We start from the raw sequence: 20,452 nt of genomic DNA, 5'->3' as shown, positions 1-20,452 counted from the left end.
ATCAAGTGACAGCCACCCCGACCCGGCATCTCCCCTCCACCGACCTCGTCCCCGGAACAGTCTCACGCATCCACAGAACTACAACCGGTGGTAGATCATTCTCGCACCTCGCCGTCAAAACGTGGAACACTCTTCCCATCCACCTGCGCCAGACCAAAGACCTCCTTACCTTCAGGAAACTTCTCAAGACCTGGCTGTTTGAGCAGTAGCAGCACCTTCCCCCGCCATCTCATCCCCCACCTTCTCCCCCCACACCTCCCTCAACGCCTTGAGACCCTCACGAGTGAGTAGTGCACTTTACAAATTCCTGATTGATTGATGGAATAAAATAGACCCGGAATAAAATAGACCCACCGTTGTGTATATATATTTTAACAAACAGTACTATGTCTTTAAGGTGCTTTAATACAATCAGAAGGGGAAAACGTGACAATTAGAATTTATGATTAGCAAATTGGCATTATCATGTTTCAAAAAGCCTTAATCAGTTTGCATTTTCTATATTAAAATACAGGTCAATCAACGTCTTAAATATTTTTAAATAGGTTTTATAAAATGAACACAAATCATATTCTGCATACTGTACACTGATATTAATAACTTATGATATGGGACTTTACACCGCAGTGTTCGCCGCTACCAAGAATTATAAAACAAAAGTTATTATTACACAATTACAGCACTGTCGCATTTCCTGTGTGATATTGCTACGTTTTATGCTGGTACTATCGTTCTGTGGGCTGTGACAATGTCATTCAGTACCTCAGTATCTTCGCTCTATCTTTACAGACATAAGGTGCATTTGCTCACCCCAAATGAAACGCACCATTAGCATCCAGATGAAATGCCATATAATGGCTGCACAGGCTGTATGGCAAAGGTGTCCTGCTTAGCTGCAGTTTACAACTCTGCAATAACACATGGCATGGAAAGGTGTGCTGCCACGCAGGAAGCCTACTTTATACAATACTTAAGTGACTGCTAATATTGGCCTGTAAGCCCACAGGACTAGGCCCCTAATGGATCAAATATTCCTGTACAGTGAACAGCGATTACCACCTGTTTGTGATTGTATAGACGTACTGGTATTTTCACTTCTAGAGTTCAATTCTGAAGGAAAGTCTTTTTCCAAAGCCTGCCAGGAAAATAATAGAAACGTTTTAATTTTAAAAACCATACTTTTTATTGCCTGAAAGCCTAGCAGAGATCAGGCAGATCTGCTGCTTTTTCCCCCTCTAGTGGTAGTAAATAACATTCCAGCCTGATGTCAAGAGGAGTGCTGCCAGGAAAAAATACACCAACCTTTAAAGGCAGAAAGACATAGGGCCTGATTACAACTTTGGAGGAAGTGTTAATCCGTCCCAAAAGTGACGGTAAAGTGACAGATATACCACCAGCCGTATTACAAGTCCATTATATCCTATGGAACTCGTAATACGGCTGGTGGTATATCCGTCACATATGGGACGGATTAACACCTCCTCCAAAGTTGTAATCAGGCCCATAATCTGTATATTGAGGGCGAAGGATGCCCTGTGATGAAGCATGCCACAAAAGGCAGATGAGGGCACCTTCAAAAGGAAGAGGGAACTCAGAAAATGTGAAGCATGTTTATTCATCAATCCCGATGAGTAATGTGGTGTAGATTTGAGGACGCATTAATGACGTCCCCTCTCTCTCTCTTCTACGGTGTATGTGGACCTTACTATTACACCAGATGTTTGCAGTAATTTGACTTGCTGAGTCACCTCGCTAACCTTACATTTTATAAAAATACTAAAATCTTGCTAGTGTTTAAAAAATACTTGTGCAAGGCCTGCAACATTTAGGTAAAAATGATTTATATAATAATTATTAGCATAATTTGTTGGTAATAAACAGTTTTAATCTCACTCTCATGTGTAATTTATTTCTTGCCCAAATAGAAAAGTAATCTGTTTGTAATTTGGCACTTAAAGTCAAGGGAGAAACTTATGAGGGTCAGTTGAATAGTTTCTAACTTGATGCACTGCATGTCTAGGAAACGACATGGTAATAAAATAACAAAAGCTTCAGCATTAAGATATAACCAAGGGCAAAAAACATTAATACACCACAGAGATCAAATCTATATAAAATGCATGAGCGAAAAATGATTTCCTAAAAAATTATCCAAAATCCGAGCCATGCATGGTACAAAAATATAACTTACTGCCATGTGGCAGTGCATAAAGTGATTACACTTTGCTAACACACACAAAAAATGTGTTAAATCATCCACGCTATCTTGAAATGTAGTCAGGATAGAAAGGTAAGGTTATGAAAAGAAAAAAAACTATTTTTGTTTGACACTGAAACATTCTTAGCTAAATCAATAGAGTATGGAATGGTGGTGAATGCACTATATCTATGACTGTATATTTAGGCTCACAAATATATTTTGAAGCACAAGTCAAAATCAGTTTAATTTTTGTTAGAAAGTTTAAGGGTGATGACAGGCACGTGTGTAAGCATAGTGAAAAGTCTTGTCAAATACTGTCAGAAGAGCGAAGTGAATTAGAGTCATATGTAAGGCATTCACACAGCCAAGTTATCAAATGTTATTTTGACCACTGAAGCTGCTGAGAGTAAGTCTGAGCTTTATTTGTGATAGAGGTAATATAATAAATAAAAATATGATGCTCTCTTCATAAAAGGGATGAGGCCATGGTGTTCATGACAAACAATAAGGGACTTGATTAACCATATTTCAAATGATTTGTAAGTGGAGCTTAAAATATGCAATGGAAAGTTTGTGGCTCCACAGAACAGATCCGCAGGGTTGAATTAAGAAATTTGTAAAAAAAAAAAAAAAAATCAAATGTATAAACAGGAGTCTGGTATCACTGGACAAGCTTAAATACGCTTTCTACAAGAATCATTCATAATTCTGAATAAGAATTGATATTCTGAGAAGTCGGCATTATACGAAAAGAATGATACTGCTCGCTCCGGCTAATTAATGGATCATTTGATTAGATATGGCAGTCAAAAGGAACTGGAAAAAGTGAAAATCCAAAATTCTATCCTTTGATGGCAGATTCCCAGCAGATCTGAGCAAATGAAACATTAAGGGGAAAATCAAATCAAAGCAGGCGACAATTATTCTGGTCTGTGGTTTCACATACGCAAGTCATGAAGAATTTCTGGTTCAGCAGAAATCTGTTCAGTAGTCATCTAAAAGTGTATCTGGAGGACAAACTACTGAAAATCAACCCTTCGTTTAGTAACTTTCGAACATATTAAGACGCTGTAATAACAATCACATGATTTCATGGAAGCCTGTTACAGACCATAGGCGAATTTTTTTTTAAAACACTGTAAATACATATCTCATTTGAGTTTGCTTTAACAAATGTCAAATTAAAATATTTTTTCCTCATCAGCTACTTCAGAATGTAAATGTCAAGTGCTTTACTATAGCCTTTGCACGCCATAAAGGGCTATACTGGCCATTAAAGGCCCACTCCACCAAAAGTGTGGGACTTTAATGCCGGTGTAGTCCAGCTATGGAGGGCTGTAAGGCTATTAGAACATTCTGCCTTAGAACATTCTGCCACTAGAAGCCAGAATGTTCTAATAAATAAAACAAAGGCCTCACTGGTTGAAATCCCCTCAAGGCTCCATGAGGCCTTTGTTCACAGGGACAGCTGTAAACAGAAGCACTGGCATGTTGGCTCTCCAGGCCATTAGAAGCCTGGGGCACTCAATTGTTTCCAATGGAGCTCCCATCATTTCAATGTTCTAATAAAACACAGAACACTAAAACACCAAGACCGCACTGCAATTCTATCCATACCAAAAGGGATAATAATATGGGAAAGGGTTAAAGTAACTCACCTTTACCAAACAATTTGAGTGCCCTGGAACAGAGCCATTTACATAGATTGTGTTGTGTTTTGTGTTGACTCTCCACACCTGAAATTATAAGGATGCAAGTTAAAAAAAGCAAACGTTACAGACAAGCTTAGGTTGTTAAATTGAGTTAACTGGCAAGACACAGAAAGAAAAAGATAATACCTGTGGTTTGGGTTTCTTATTTTTGGTTTAATTGCTCTTAACAAACAAACTGTCCAACACCCAACATTCTCTCTAACCTGTCTTCTCTTAAAAAAAAAAAAAAAAAAAAGTCCCAGGGTGCTACCTTATCCCACACACCTTCCACTCTCCATAGGGAATCATTGGTTCCTCTTCTTTAATAATTCAAAGTCTCTTATCTGGCGCATACCGCCGGCCCTAAGCTGTATGGGAAGTCTCCTCCCTGGAAGAGATTAAGCCCTCCTTGCTGACATTAAGTTATCAATATCACTCCGTCATCTCAAACTGAACACACACAAAATGGATTACGTATTTCACCCCCCAACATTGCTCCATACATTCCTGACTTGAGCCACTAAGTTGACTAGATTACAAGACATCCATTACTGAATATCCAAATCCTTGAACTTTATCTTTGGCAGGACTCTAAATCTGCAATGTTATGAATGCTTTGGCCAAAGAAGGATAGTAATAGTCCATGCTCTCCCCGTGTCATAAAATACTTATTCCAGCAGGGGACTTAAGTGGTTCATTCATTAGTCTTATTAATGCTTAATTATCTATGTATAAGTGTACGTATGTGGTATCTGTATAACGTGGAGCTACCCTAAAAGCAGCAGAGTGGTCAAGTGCAAAGATACTGTTAATGAGTCAGTCAGCCCTATAGAAGGGGGCTCTATAGATGTTGCAGTTAGTTTTGAAAATGGTGCTGGCTGGCAAGGGCAGGCAATGGAGTTCAATCAGGGCGGATGTGGTAGCATTTCCTGAGGCACTTGATTAGGCATGATGCAGCGTGTAGGATGACCTTAAGGGGAACCAATATGGAGGCTGTGATTACGGCATCCCCAAAATCAATGATAGAGTTCTTCACGCCTCTGTTGGGCTAATCTCAGGAACTAGAGATCCGAACATATCAACCCAATCCTAACTGTTAATGCCAGTTTATTCAAACCAGCCTCTATAGTTTGTAAATACTGCACTCTAAGGCCACAAAACAATGGCAACACTAATATTTTTGTCACAATGTACACATTAAGCAATGGGAGTAAACACAATATGAGCGGGAAGGAAAGCATTAAATTGCTCGGCCAAATTAAGTCAATTTCACACTACAATAGTCTTCCTGACTGGTAATCATGCACCTCTAACCCAATTTAAAACACACCATGTTGTTTGCATAAAACATTTATTTTATGGCCAACTCATCCTATACAGCAGGAAACACATACTAAAAAGCACTTAAGTTACAAAACTCAACGAGTAATTACTTAATATTCAGAGTGTGAAGCCACTGAAGACAGATGACCTTAAAGCGCACACATACTCGTAGGAAATGCTGCAAGAAGATGAAAAACACAGGCCAGCTCAGAAAGTGAGAGCCATGTGAGGACACTCACAAACAAAGGAAGTAGGAGTTGGTCCATGCTCCACACAAAAGAGAAACACACAAACGGAAAGTGAATCCTACATGCGCTGACCTAACAGGAGCCAGCAAATAAGAATGACGATGAAGCAAAACAATGGGAAGCAATAAGCTACCTCTAGGCCCCCTTAAAGTTAACAAAATGTCTTGCAAATGACAGGCTATGCGCTGTCTCAGGCGAGTTCTAAAAAGGTATGAGCAAAGCCAAGCTATATGGCTTATAACTGGAAGTGTTTCTTCATTTATTTGTGAGACAGTGTGTGGAAGAATGAGTGCGTGAATAGAAGAATAAGTCAATGTTGGAAGAGCGAATGGTTAAGTGACTGAGTACATCAGTGGATGAGGAAACAGGACATGTATGATCAAGGCTTTGACTTGATCATTTAAGATTCCCAGAAGTTAATTAGTACTGTTGTGAAATAGCTTGTGAGCCGGGCAAGGCACCGACTGATGAACAAGGAGCCTGAGAGGCAGGGTTCGGGGTACCACAGGGCTGCATCTATGCATGTGCACAAATCACTCCATCTAGAAGAAAGATTTTTTTAGCTGGTGAGCTCTGTTTTAGTGCGCCCACATATGCTTCTTAGTGCCGACTAGAAGCACCATCTTTGTTCTGAGTACTATCAAGTCGACCAATGGATTACTGAACACTTCTCATAAAAGGACAGTTGCAGTCGAACATGCTGCTGGTGTGCTAAAGGCAAACCCATCGTCATCAGTTTTGTGGCCAGCACAGGCCATGCTGCTTGTCACTGGCGAGATTGTAAGCTGGGCGTTCTTGCTTGGCGCAGGACATAAGTAGTCTCTGACCTCCCATAGAATGCATGGCTAAAGTTTCTGCACTCAACTGCTTTGACCCTTCCTCTAGTCAACTTGCTGAGTTTCTTTGCCGGTTGAATCTTTATTCCCTGGTGGGGTCAACGGGGAGAGGGGGGTACATGTGTACTTAAAACACACCCTGAAACTATAATAGGACTGCTTTAATTAATGTCTAGTCATTTCATAAGCACGCCTTTCACATTCATGATGTTCCTAATGAGGCTATGTTGTAAGTCCTTTTCATGATGGGAACTTGGATGAGTAAGTCATCTCTTCCTGAGAGTGAGGCAGCCATTCCTAGGGGCTACTCATTTCCTGAAGGAATTAAAGGAGGTGTGGGATCGTCATTGTATTTAAGCAGGGCTTTGTGTGCACAACCTTTTATTTCGATGGACTGAGAGGGGCATAAATTTTGGGTTATATCAGGGCGTCTCCTCAAACGTCACCGACCAGGGCTCTTGTGTATCATCACCCAGGCTATGCTGGTGACTATATTGACTCTCCTGATAAAGCACTTCCCTACCTGGCCTTGCAATATGACTAATTTTACATTATTGGGGATTTTAATTTGCACATTGATAATTCCAACAACTCTCCTGTCCGTTCTTTGCTAGGCAAACTCGAGGCTCTTCTTAACTTGAAGCAAGCTGAACCGGTCTCCGCAGACCAATCAGGGCATATCCTTCACCTTATTTTTTCCAACGCCTCTACATCAGTTGAGGAGTCTCTGGCTGTAGTATGGTCTGGCCAGCCTCTCATTGCCTGCCAGCAGCATTCTGGGGAGAAGGCCAGGAGGAAAATTGTGAAGGGACCTCCGTCCCCCTGGCCTGGAGTTAAGTCAAGCCAAATGACCTCAGCAGTTTTCTTTCTAACTCTGTACCAGAGTCAACAGGTAACATGACGAGGGATGTGGAAGCTCCTAATAGCTGGCTACAATCCATCCTCGATAACCTTGGCCTCTTGAAATGCGGAGATGACCACAAACGCCTCTTTGACACAATGGCATGCAAACGATCAGAGAGGGAGTGATAAAGGCATTATTCGCCGGTGGTGAAGACCATGCACAAACATGCTTTGAAAAAAATATCACACCGCTATAAAAGCTGCACAAGCATCTTACTTTATGCTCACTTTGAACTTAAAGTTGATGCCATATCTAATAGGTTGCGCAAAACTTTTTACAATCATCCCAAGCTTTGCAACCATGATTTCATGTCCTCCCCAGAACTCTGTAATAAACTTTCACATTTGTTTAAGGAAAATAGTACCTAAATCCAGATCAACGTACAGACTGTTTGTACATCCTCTCGAGTGGCTACATTGGCCTACTCACCTTCTCCAGGGCAGTGTGCTTTGCTACAGTTCAATTCCACCTTTCTGGAAGAATCGGAAAAGGCAATTCTGACCTGTAAGTCTGGTTCTCCGGTAAATCGGTGTCCACCTTTGGTTTTTGCATTGGCAGTAAAACTAGTTAACCCAATTCTCAGAGTATTTAATATCTAGATTTCCTCTGCAATGGTTCTACCATTCTGGAAACAGGCAAAAGTGATGCCTTTGGAGTAAAAAAAAAAAAAAAAAAAAAACTACCACAAACACCAACATGTTCAACTTTAAACCTCTCTGTCCTGTCTGGAGTCTCAAAGATGGCGGAGAAGCTGACTAACAGTAAACTTTCAAACCATGTGGAGCAGTGAAGGTTGCTGCACACCAGTGAATTGGGTTTCTGCCCCCATCACAGCACCGAGATGGGGTTGCTAGAAGTGTTAAATTATTTTCAAGATGACACTGGATCAAAGGAGAAGTGTTGCTTTGATGGAGTTGATCTTTCAGCTGCTTCTATGCAGAGTTTCATTAAATTTTTTGCACACCTTGAGGACATTGGTCTCGGGGGGGGGGGGGGCGGGGGGGGGGGGGCGGTACTAAGGTGGATTAGGTCTTTCCTGGAGAAGAGAGGACAGGCTGTGTGGGTGGCACCTTTCTATTTAGCCCTCAGGTCTCTAAACACTGGGGTGTCACAAGGCAAGCCCCTTTCTAGTTAACATCCATATGTCCCCTATAGCCCTCTTGATGAGAGTCCTCTAGATTGAAGGTTGCCTCCTAGGCACTGACACCCAGTAATTCCTTTCTTCTGACAACGTGCCAGCAGCAGTTCAGGACTCCTTTAAAGTCTGCTTAGTGTCTGTGTTGGACTGGATGCGTATGACCAACTTGCAGTGCAATTCGGACAGAACCCGAAATCCTTTTGTTCAAGCCTGTTCATTGTAAGTGGTGGAAGAATTGTTGTCTGACACTTTGCCTCTTCCCATCTGCCAGCCACAGTTGCCTAGAACTTGGAGATAAAATATGAGAGCAAGTTCTCTTTTCAGCCCAGGTTGCCTTGGTGGTTAGCCCTCGTTTTACTGTTCTGCATCTTAAAAAAATTATTTTGCTTTTACTGCTGCACTTCTGAAAAACAGTGATACATGCTCTTATCAGATTTGATTATGTAAGTGTTTTGTACTTGGGTCTCCCAGGCAGCTTGATTAAAGGACTGCAGGTGGTGTATAATGCAGGAGTATGTCTGCTGATTAAAATCCCTTAACGCTGCCCCATTCCAGGATGCTACACTGGCTGCTGATCAAAAAAAAGTATCCTGTTCCAGGCCCCAGTGCTGGCTCACAGGGCCTTTTATTGTTTGGGCACGTGGTACCTTTTGGATAGGTTCATCCATTACCCTCTGCCAAGAACGCTTCGTTTATCCAATCAGTTCCTGGCAAAGGTTCCTAAAGCCAGAGTTATAAAGAATGGCTCTTCCTTTTCTTTTCTGGCCACTCAATCTTGGGACAAGCTTTCAGCCAACCTTCGCAGAATCAATGCTGAATTGCAGTTCCCTAAACAATGACACACTTAACCATTAGGCTCGTTTTGATTGGCTGGATCCGGGGATTTCTGTGTGTCCTTCCAGGAGAAGCCGTGCACTTTATAAACTACCCTAACTCATTCATATTCTATAATAATACCCAGAGATGTTCCACAAATAAGTAATGTGGCATGGCCACCAGATTCCTATCATTTAAACAAGAGAGGAAGCAACTGTGTATGTCCCTCTCTCACACCGGTGTTGCTAGAACTATTATCAAAGCAGAGCGTTGAAATGCAGTTTTGACAAAAAAAGGGTCTGTGGAGCTCAGCATGTCCAAGTCCCTTCAAGTTCCAGCTTGTGCGTTTCACTTACAGACCGTCACTGCACACTCGCTGCCCATCCCAGCTTACGTCCTGTAATATACGGACCACTGGCAACGCTAACAGCTCTCGCCTTTTTGACTTATTGGCATTACCAATCCTTTGTACAGACAGTGCAAATAAATAATAGAAAATGAGATTCCATGATATAGTGCTTACTGAGGTCTGAGCTTCTTGGTTTGGGGAAAGTCTAAACTTGGCACCATTTCCTTAAAAAAAAGATCTTTCTTAACGGTCACTCTTACTTCAGAATCACAAGACACATTAACTCCTTCCTTGTTTGATTGACTTACAGACATGGGAACCAAAGAAGCTGAATAATGTTCATGTTTTTAAGTACTTGAGGCAACAAAACCTAAAATCCCTTAGTCGTCTAGACGAGCAAAGGAGCCAGAAAGAAGAGTTGGAGCAACGCAACACACAAATGATGGACAAGTCAAAGCAGTATGTGTACAGTTTTTCTTTCTACAATAGATGATTGTGATGCAATGAAATAATCAACATTCTGACAGAAGTGCGGTGAAAAGCTCAATTAAATAAAAAGAAGTCTTAGAGAGCTGAACAAATTTATGCTACTATATTTGAGGACAAAGCACTGCTACTCCTATTATCACAATAAGTAGTAGAGTAGAGGAGAAACGTTTTTTTGATTCACAATTACACCAACATATTTTTTAAGGTTTCAGAGGTATGCTGTCCAGCATGGAGATCAAAACAATAAGAACCGTTAGAAAATAATAGTATCAACTAACTTGTGTAAAAACAAACATTGCACAATGACAAATTTTGGTTTAATTTACAAACACAAAAAGCAAACAACATTTATCAGAGTAAAAAGATGCACAAGAAAATTAGTGATAAGCAAACCCTGGAATAATTTAAACCAATAAAGACATTGTCACCAACCTACAGTGATCTCTCAGTCATTTGATGGTGTTAGTTCTACACATTTAAAACCGAACTTTCAGGTACAGCTAACCAGTGGTACATTGTAGCAAATGTAACCTAAATGTTTTATAACATAGAAAATCTGTCCCTATTGGATTTTATGACACTATGTAAAGAGCAACAATAGAGACTTACACAAATATTGCCAAAAAATATTGCAACCATATACTTAAAGACTATCACAAATGAAAACTGATATAATTCTAAATAAAAATGCATTAACTATTTACATACATGCATATAAAAATGTCAAAAAAAAACTAAATACACATTAAATAATGAAAACACTAATTAGTGTTTACCATAAATAAGGCAAAAAAAAATCCAACTAGTCTCCAGCCAACCTATGAAGTTAAACTTAAAACAAAAAGTTGACAAATAGTAATGCCTTTCCCTAACGGAGGCTAGCAAAAGTAATACATAAACTATGCAAAACTGATTATTTAAAACTATTCTACTTGTTTACTTCAACATACATGTGCATCCTCTACAATAAGGAAAAATGCTAAAAGCAAAACAAAATAAAGGCAGGACAACAAATTACTCGAATTACAAAAAGACCACCTCCAATGTAAATATTTCTAACTAAAGCACCAAACTAAGATTAAAGTAATAAAGCTTTAACATAATAACAAATTATCTAAAACAAATTCCTAATGAAATTTCAAATTAGTTCAAATGTGCATTTGCAATCCAAAAAATGTCTAAATTTACATACATACACTCATTATATATATGTATATATTATACTCCAAACCCCACATATAAATTGTCAGATACAGCAAGTACATCACATCTCAAAAAGAGAAGACATTAACCCCTTCTCTGCCAGGCCTTTTCCCCCTCAGGTGTCAGGCCTTTTTTTGGCTATTTGGAGCAGTTCGTGCTTAGGCCCTCATAACGTTTTGTCCACATAAGCTATCCATGCTAAATTTGCGTCCTTTTTTCCCCTGCAACATCATAGGGATTCTAGAGGTACCCAGAGTATGTGGATTCCCCTGAAGGAGACCAAGAAATTAGCCAAAATGCAGAGACAATTTAGTTTTTTTCCAAAAACAATGGGGGAAAAGGGCTGCAGAAGAAGGCTTGTTTTTTTTTCTCTGAAAATTGCATCAACAAAGGATTCGCAGTGCTAAAATCACCATCTTCCCACCTTTCCGGAACATGCAGACTTGAATCAGAAAACCCCATTTTTCAACACAATTTTTGCATTTTACTGGGACATACCCCATTTTTACTATTTTTGGTGCTTTTAGCCTCCTTCCAGTTAGTGACGGAAATAGGTTTGATACCAATGCTGGATCCCGGAAAGCTAAACATTTCTGAAAAGTAGACAAAATTCTAAATTCACCAAGGGGTCATTTGTGCACATCCTACAAGGTTTTCCTACAGAAAATAACAGCTGAAATAAAAAAATACTGAAATAGAGGTGAAAAAGAAAAACAGAAATTTGTCTTCACGTTTTACTCTGAAACTTATTCTTGCAATGTCAGATTTTTTAAAGCAATATACCGTTATGTCTGCTGGACTCTGCTGGTTGTGGGGATATATAGGGCTTTTAGGTTCATCATGAACCCTTGGTACCCAGTGCCAATAAATGAGCTGCACCTCGCAGTGAGTTTTCATTGTATACCGGGTATACAGCAATTAATTTGCTGAAATATACAGAGTGAACAATAGTTATCAAGGAAACCTTTGTACTTCCAAAATGGGCACAATATAAGGTGTTGAGAAGCAGTGGTTATTTGCACATCTCTGAATTCGGGGATCCCCATATTAGTATGTGAATTACAGGGAATTTCTCAAATAGAAGCCTAGCTGTGGATTTTGGCCTCTAGCTCAGCCGGCACCTAGAGAAACCTACCAAACCTGTTCATTTTTTAAAACTAGAAACCTAGGGGAGTCCAAGATGGGGTGATTTGTGGGGCTCTTACCAGGTTCTGTTACCCAGAATCCTTTGCATACTTCAAAATTTGGCAAAAAAAACTCTTTCCTCACATTTCGGTGACACAATTCTGGAATCTGAGAGGAGCCACAAACTTCCTTCCACCCAGCATTCCCCCAAGTCTCTCGATAAAAATGGTATCTCACTTGTGTGGGTAGGCCTAGTACCTGTGACAGGAAATGCCCGAAAACACAACGTGGACATATTGCATTTTCCCAAAGAAAACAGAGCTGTTTTATGCAAAGTGTCTAGCTGTGGATTTTGGCTTCTAACTCAGCCGGCAGCTAGGGAAACCTACCAAATGTGTGCATTTTTAAAAACTAGATACCTAGGGGGATCCAAGATGGGGTGGCCTGTGGGGCTCTCACCAGGTTCTGTTACCCAGAATAATTTGCAAACCTCAGAATTTGGCAAAATAAACTCTTTCCTCACATTTCGGTGACACAATTCTGGAATCTGAGAGGAGCCACAAATTTCCTTCCACTCAGCGTTCCCTCGAGTCTCCCGATAAAAATGGTATCTCACTTGTGTGGGTAGGCCTAGTGCCCGCGAAAGGAAATGCCCCAAAACACTATGTAGACACATCAAAATTATCAAATACAAAACTACCTGTTTTTGTGTGGGTAGGGGGGCACCTGCCTTTTTGGTCCTGGGCCAAGCAGCCGTCTAGAGAAACCTACCAAACCCAAACATATCTGAAAAATAGACACCAGAGGGAATCCAGGAAGGTGTGACTTGTGTGGATCCCCTAGTGTTTTCCTTACCCAGATTCCTCAGTAAACCTCAAATTTAGCTAAAAAAAAAAGTGTGATGTCCGGCAATGTTGGAGGTTTGCAGGGCATTGTGGGTAAGAAAATGGTGCGGAGTGCATGTGAAGCACACCACCCTTGACTCACCCAGATGTTTAGTTTTCAGATGTGTCTAGGTCTTGTGGAGTTTTCTACATGGCAGCGTCCCAAAGTCCAAAAAGTGCAGCCCTCACCATTCCAGGTGGGACGATTTTGAGAGTTAGACAAGCTCTCATGGCCCAAATGAAAAGGCCGAAACATAAGTTGCCCCCCTGGGGAGCGGCCCTTGCCCAAGGGGCCGCTCCCCTTATTGCATAAATAAAATAAATAATAAAAAAAACTCCCTGGTGTCTAGTGGGCATTTCTGCTGCCCAATCGCTTCGCGATCGGGCACAGGAAATGCCGAGAGAGACATCAAAGGAAAGGAAAGGAAAGGCCTTTCCTTTCCTTTCCTTTCCTTTGATGCCTCTGTAATAAAGTGAATCCACACCAGATGAAGATATGTGGTAGGAGGTATTTATTACAGCCTCAACCAACAGCCAGCATATCAACTGTCATGCAGAGAACCCTACATCACAGAATCCTCAGAACAAGCTGGTTCCATGCCCAGTGTTCTGGCATGGAGCCATGTTACATCATTACACTTCTTCCTCTTTACATTAGAACAGAAGTAACATGAGAACAAAAAACAGCACGTCTCTGTAAGTTATCTCTGTTTTTCTCTTAAAAAATCCAAGCTCTTCCTTCTTTGTTGTTGTTGAGGCTGTCCCTTCCTCTGGGTTCCTTTCTCCGCCCCCTCGTCGCCAGTGTAATAAAGTGAATCCACCCCAGATGAAGATATGTGGTAGGAGGTATTTATTACAACCTCAACCAACAGCCAGCATATCAACTGTCATGCAGAGAACCCTGCATCACAGAATCCTCAGAACAAGCTGGTTCCATGCCCAGTGTTCTGGCATGGAGCCATGTTACATCATTACAGCCTCTCTTGCTCCTTCCACGTGATTGGAGGAGAAACATTTTCTGTCAAAATTGAGGGAGAACCAGAGCAGTGCAGCAGAATTTTTATCGGTATAGATGAGGCAATGTTAGGTGATAGGAATTTTGTGGATTCCTGCAGATTCCAGAAGGTTCCATCACAAAAACGTGGGACAAATGTGTGATTTCCAGCAAAGTTAGAGGTATGCAGGGCATTGTGGGTAAGAAAATGGTGCGGGGTGCATGTGAAGCACACTACCCTGGAATCAACTGGATGTTTAGTTTTCAGATGTGTCTACCTTCCAGTGCGGAGGGGGCAGCCTCTGATGACATCAGACTTCATAGGGAGAGGAGGTACGTGGGGGTGGAAGGAAGCTATTCCCCCTACATCTCTGCCCATGGGAGGGGGGTGCGAGGCCCTCACTAGCGCTTCTGCCGAGGACCCATACCAGGACGTAACAGTTACGTCCTCAGCACCTGAGGGGTTAATAAATTATAGAGGATATTCTTAAAGTAATAACAGCACCTCCAGTGAGAAGACACATTATAAATTCCCCAAAATATTAGTCTATGGCTGTGCTACCACTAAAAAGGAAGTAATATAACGTGTTAGGTAACATAATCACTCCTGTAAGATATTTTAAATAAAAGTCAGAAGGATTTTACAAGCCCTGAAAGAGACTAGTATGAGCTCACTAGACCCAACCGTAATGATATGTAAAATTATTATATCAAATGTTCCTGAACAGGCAACAGGACAACTACCTGGCATACTAAACCTAAAAAATTTAATTTCCAGAACACGAAGAACAGCGAGGGAAACACCAGAAGCACAGTACTTATTAACCACACATAAGAAATACACCTTTTTAGTATAGGACAACCTCAATATATATAAAAGAATTATCATTTCTGCTAACAATGATTTTTTTTTACCTTAACACAATCGAACACATAGATGATGGATAGCACTTTTAAATCATGCCCTCTACCGTTCGGTTTTATACACAGAGTACATGGCCAATATCAAAATACAACTATCCCATTAGCATATGCATTGTTACATATCGAAGTGCGTCTTACAAAGAAATGCTAACACGTATAAAAAAAACAAAAAACTAACTAACCCACAAAAAATCATCACAGATTTTTTACTGCCAATCATTTCGACCATACTTAAAACCTAGCCACGCACAGTAATTTAGGGGTGCTGGTATCACTTTAAGCAGAGCATATTGAGGCACCTCCAAAATCCACTCTCGGTAGTGGATAAACAACTAACCTAAAGCTAAAGCTAATGGCTTTACCATACATCTGTAACAGAAGTCACTAAATGTTTAGAAATGCTAATTGAAACCCTCTATTATCAACAGCATGAAACACACCTAGCTCCACTAACTGATTATTTTGAAGATACTTGGGTTGGATGCCTCCACCCATCACACCAAAAATGCCAACCCAAGTATCACATTCACTGTTAGAATGTCTATGACGGCACCATATCCCAAGAAGTAAAGACAACTAACACAGTAGAAGGGTGGCACAATACTTCCCAAGAACCATTTGGAACAAGGTACCCTACACTCTACCAATTCCTAGTGATACTTAAAAAAGAACAAAGCTACCAAGAGTTAAGAATTGAGCAAATCCTCACCCAACTTAAAAGAAAGAAAATTAATGAATTCTGTGCATGCAAAGTAAGACCCTTAGTTAACAACCAAGGACTACCATATCTAGATTCAACAGCAATTACCATACTTTAAATAAACTGATCTACACCACCATTTAAACTTCCTAAAATATGAACACACAAACTACTAAGTAAAGCAAATTTAAAATACCACAAAAAACAATTTAAGATAAAAATTTCGATCGATAATTACATTTTACTTTAAAAACTATTCACAAATAACTTTACAAAGCAAAATAATCAACATTTTAAATAAACACTTTCTATCACCTATAAAAACTATGCTAACCATGAACAGGTTCATTACTTTCTGTAGTGTTTTTTCAAGGGGAAACTAACCATACATTCCTCACATTGTGAATGTTCCCTGAACCAGAAAACACAAGCAGCAGTGCTCCTGAGTGTTGGTAAGCGGCATAATGTGACTGTGCATCAACTGCTTTCCACTCCGGAAACGATGAGTTGAGCTGCATATAGTCTTCACCCATGTCTGCTGACGTCAGTTTCTTTTCAAAAGTCTGTCCGCACCTCAGATGCGGAGCCCATCAGCAAACTGGAAGTGTGCAGATTTATAAACCTGGGACCTCTCTAGATCAAAAGAGCCACTCCATACAATGGGGAGATGGGAGGGCAGTGATGAATGTGCAATTAGATAGAGAATCCACCAGAAAGAGTTAGAGAAGTTAAGTAAATTGTTCTTCTGATGGTTACCTCTAATTTCAGATTCCTCACCTTGTGAGCACATAAGAAAGCAATATCTCCCAAGGTGGTGGGTCTGTGGAATGGCTCAGACTAAGAGCTCCTGCAGGTCTGAACAGGCAAAACGAATCTGACTGTCAAGGCAGTAGTGCTCTGTCAACGTGTGCAATGACGGCCACAAAATGCTGTCTGTCAGATATCCACAACAAGCACTCAGAGTCCTAACACAGCGGTAGCAGCCTTGGCTCTGGTGTAATAAGCTCTTACACCTTCTGGGGGCAGCTTGTAAGAGAACAAAAAGCAGATCTCAATGCAGGGGACTATCCATCATGAGATGATCCATTTCTACACACCCGTGCCCTTCTTTGCATCAGAGAAAACCACACAAAAAGATGATAAACCAACAGATGCTCTTTAGTATAACTGACACTCATTTGGGGTCCAAGTGATGGAGTCTTTGTTCCTATCCCGAGAGACGAGGTGGAGCAATGAAGGTGAGAAGAGTGAAAGTTTGTCCGCTGTGCAAAGGTGTCATAGCCTTAGAGTTTGTGACACCAGTTTGTACGGATACAAGGTGGGTTAATAAGGAGGGAGGACTGAGAAGGCCTGAAGCTCACTCAACCAGTGTGTGGGTGTTATTGCAACCAGAAATAAAAAATTTAAGGCAAAGATGCACAATGGACAACTCTGCATTGCCTCAAAATGGGAACACATGAAAAAAATGAGAACTCGATTTAAGTCCCACTGTGGCATCACAAACAGCAGAGGCGAAAACACATTTTGTAAACCCTTAAATAAACGCATCACAACTGGTGGGGGCTGGTCCAAAAGGGCCAACATATAACCTTTAACGGTGCCCACAGCATGTCCTTTTTGGGCCAAAGACAGAACAAACAGCAATACATCTGACAGTTTGGTCTGTATTGGGCACGTCTGGCGGGTACTGCACCAATCCACAAATGTATCCAGGCACCCGCCACAAACAGGTTTTTTGGAAGGGTATCACGCTGCTAAGATGACATCAACGACTTTGGGAGGCTGGTTAATGTAAATTAACTGGCGCCGCTCCATCAATACCTAAGCGGATGACTAACTTTGCTGCCTCCCGTCCACCTTCAATGGTTTGGGCCAAAGAAGCTTGTAGGACACATGAGTCTGCCAGGAAGGTTTCACTAACAATGTCTCACAGCATGTGGGTGTATCATCCAAAGAGTCAACTGGCTATGATCGATCTCATGGCAATGCCAAGCCTATCCAGGGAGCAGCCATTATTTGGATTCTGTATATATGATGTTTATCCAGTAATTCTATTAGTTTATTGCAAATGTGGAAGTTTACACATTTGTTTTGCTTAGGAAGCTTAGGCTAAAAGCTACCTCCAAGATAACCACTGGTGACATTTTTGATTATGTGCCCAGGTTCCCAGGAACACCGGGTTGCCCCATACTATTAGTACTGTCTACTTCAAAATGTGGTAGGTGGCATTAATTTGGCCTACCTATAGCTTTTGCCCAGGACAGCCGCATCCACACAAACCTGGTGACTCCCCCTCCTCTGGCTTAACAAGCTCAAGTGATTTGAGCACATACAACTTCCTAAGTTCTAACAAAAGAACTTTCAACTGTGGCCAACCTCATTAGAGGCCATCTGGCGAAGATCCTCCAAATTGGGATGCAGAGGTCCAGGTTGACTGAAGACATGCAAAAATGTTTAGACAACTGTTCAATCCTGTAAGTTTTAATTGAACCTTTTGATCTTGATGGAGAAATACAGTCTTTTTTCCCCACATCATTTCAACCCTTTAATCAAATGTTAATTCCTGCTTTATTAATGTATTCATTTTTCATCTTCTTAATTAAACTAGCGGTAGACATTTCAGTTCTTTATTTCGCAACATTTTAGTGGGCACTGGCTTGCTACTCTGGCTGTGTACTCAAAGGTAAACCTAGGCTTTCATTATATGAACTGGACTTTGAGACATTGTGCCAAAGGCAAGATTGTGGCAAAACCCAGTTATTTATTTTTGTCAGAACCAATTAGACATCATTGTAGTGCTACATAAGAATGTAGTAATAAATGCACAGATTCGTTTTTTTACCATAAAAAAGGCAACAGCTGGGTAAGGAGCACATAGACACAAATAAACATTTTAAGGCACAGAAAAAGGAAGTCGTTGTTCCAGCAAGCGAGGTTACAGTTGCATGGTAAACATCTGCTTTGTTAACAACACGTGGTTAAGGACGTTTCCCTTTTAAGGCAACTATGTGGCTAACAGGTTACAACACTGAAATTAGTAACATAATGGCACAGTTTATGTTTTTCACATGTATGGAACTGTGTATTTTACATGTAAGCAGGCTAAGCAGTTTAACTATTTCAACTGTGTACAAAGTTATACAAGAAACAGAGGCACTAGCTGAAATACCAAAATCCTGTGAACCTACATTCTGGATTTCAAAGAAAAACATACCTTTAATCCCATGGCTGTTCGGTAGATATTGCCCAGCTGCCCAGGCATTTTTGTTCCAGGAAACACCCTGCCAGGATCCTGTATTAGGGTACAAAAAACACAAAAGATTGTGTTAAAAGCTGCATAATGTAGTACCAAACTTTGTCTAGGATCAGCATACCTGCTTAGAGGCAGTAGAAATGTAAGTGAGTGGTTATTTTAGATATTTATACAGCCGAGAAAAATGTCATGACAGTATGGACTGATAAACTGAATGAAATCTTTATGATGCCATGTTAGATGTGCTCTGACGTCATACGACGACCCAACTTCCTGTTTCTGTGAGGTGCAGGGGAAATGGGGGGATGTTGAGGGGGTCGGTTTAACAGCAGTAAATGTGCTGGCTTTAACGGTCAGAATTACTGACAAATTCAGTAGAGTCACTGAGACAGATGCCACAAACCAAGAACCTTTGTGTCCCAGAAATCCTCAGCAGGTTGATTATATTTCTGGCTGGAAACAAAGGGAGAACACTGAAGACTCATAACCCAAAAGGAAGGGCAGAAGTGCATATTATGCTTTTTCTTCTTTACTTCTCAGCTCAGTAATAAGAACATTACAGCGATTACATGAAGACACAACTACTATAATAGTAGGGCCAAGTCTCGAACTTAACAGTGTGAACCAAATTCCACCAAAGGACAAATCAAAACATGTTGTGCCACCGCTTTATGTACAATGCGTCAGTCAGAGCTATATCAACCCATCCATGCATGCATATGTCCCCTTTTACCCACGTCCCTCTGTTTGTAGCTCAGTGAGCGAGACAAATACTGTTTGAATTCTCATCCTCTTAGATTGTGGCATAATGGCGTATTTCTGAGATGTATTCCAAATAGGGTGCATTAGAAGTTTAGGGATGTGAGGAAACAATTTCTGTAACTAGTAGAACATGTTGGATGTCACTAACAGTCCTCATTTCAGTGTTGCGAACCAGAAATGCAAAATGCTTGTCCTTACAGAGGGGTGCTCTTGTCTGCTTCAAACATTCAGTGCGGTTCCCGAGGACTACCCTAACCTTTTCCATCCTCCAATGCCTTCCTTCCAGAGGGACTGGTGTGTCATCGGTGACACGGAGGGTGCTGCTTTGGTGGTTACGATCGAACTGGTTTTAGGAACCCGCATTTGTTGGCGAAGGGCTCCTGATCAGATGCTCACACTGTGCAATATCCTTGGCTAAGCATGGGTCTCAGACTCTGGGAATCTCTCTTCATCAGCAACCGCGCAGTCTCTCCACTTCAAGAGATCACTCAGAACTATGAAGGTGATGCTGAGAATCTGAATAAGTGATATTGTCACTCTATGCCCCTTTGGCCCAAGAGTGCCACATCTCCACATTAAGCAATGAAAGTCTTTCCCTAAATAATCTCTCACT

At 40.9% G+C, this 20,452-nt stretch overlaps 1 protein-coding gene across 1 annotated transcript in view; it reads right to left on the bottom strand.

Moving 5' to 3' along the window:
• The window catches only part of MRPL3 (mitochondrial ribosomal protein L3), a 229,158-nt gene that overhangs the window by 43,122 nt on the left and 165,584 nt on the right, over positions 1 to 20,452 (bottom strand). Inside the window, exons 8-9 of the mRNA XM_069211920.1 lie at positions 19,039 to 19,116; positions 3,859 to 3,936 (exon numbers count right to left, since the gene is read on the bottom strand). Of these exons, the coding sequence (XP_069068021.1) occupies positions 3,859 to 3,936; positions 19,039 to 19,116 (156 nt within the window). The remainder of the gene's footprint in view (positions 1 to 3,858; positions 3,937 to 19,038; positions 19,117 to 20,452) is intronic.

The sequence above is a fragment of the Pleurodeles waltl genome, chromosome 10 (genome assembly GCF_031143425.1).
Source record: "Pleurodeles waltl isolate 20211129_DDA chromosome 10, aPleWal1.hap1.20221129, whole genome shotgun sequence".
Taxonomy (NCBI): Eukaryota; Metazoa; Chordata; class Amphibia; order Caudata; family Salamandridae; genus Pleurodeles; species Pleurodeles waltl.
Note: the sequence above shows the minus strand (reverse complement) of the source record. Positions and strands in the feature narration are given on the sequence as shown.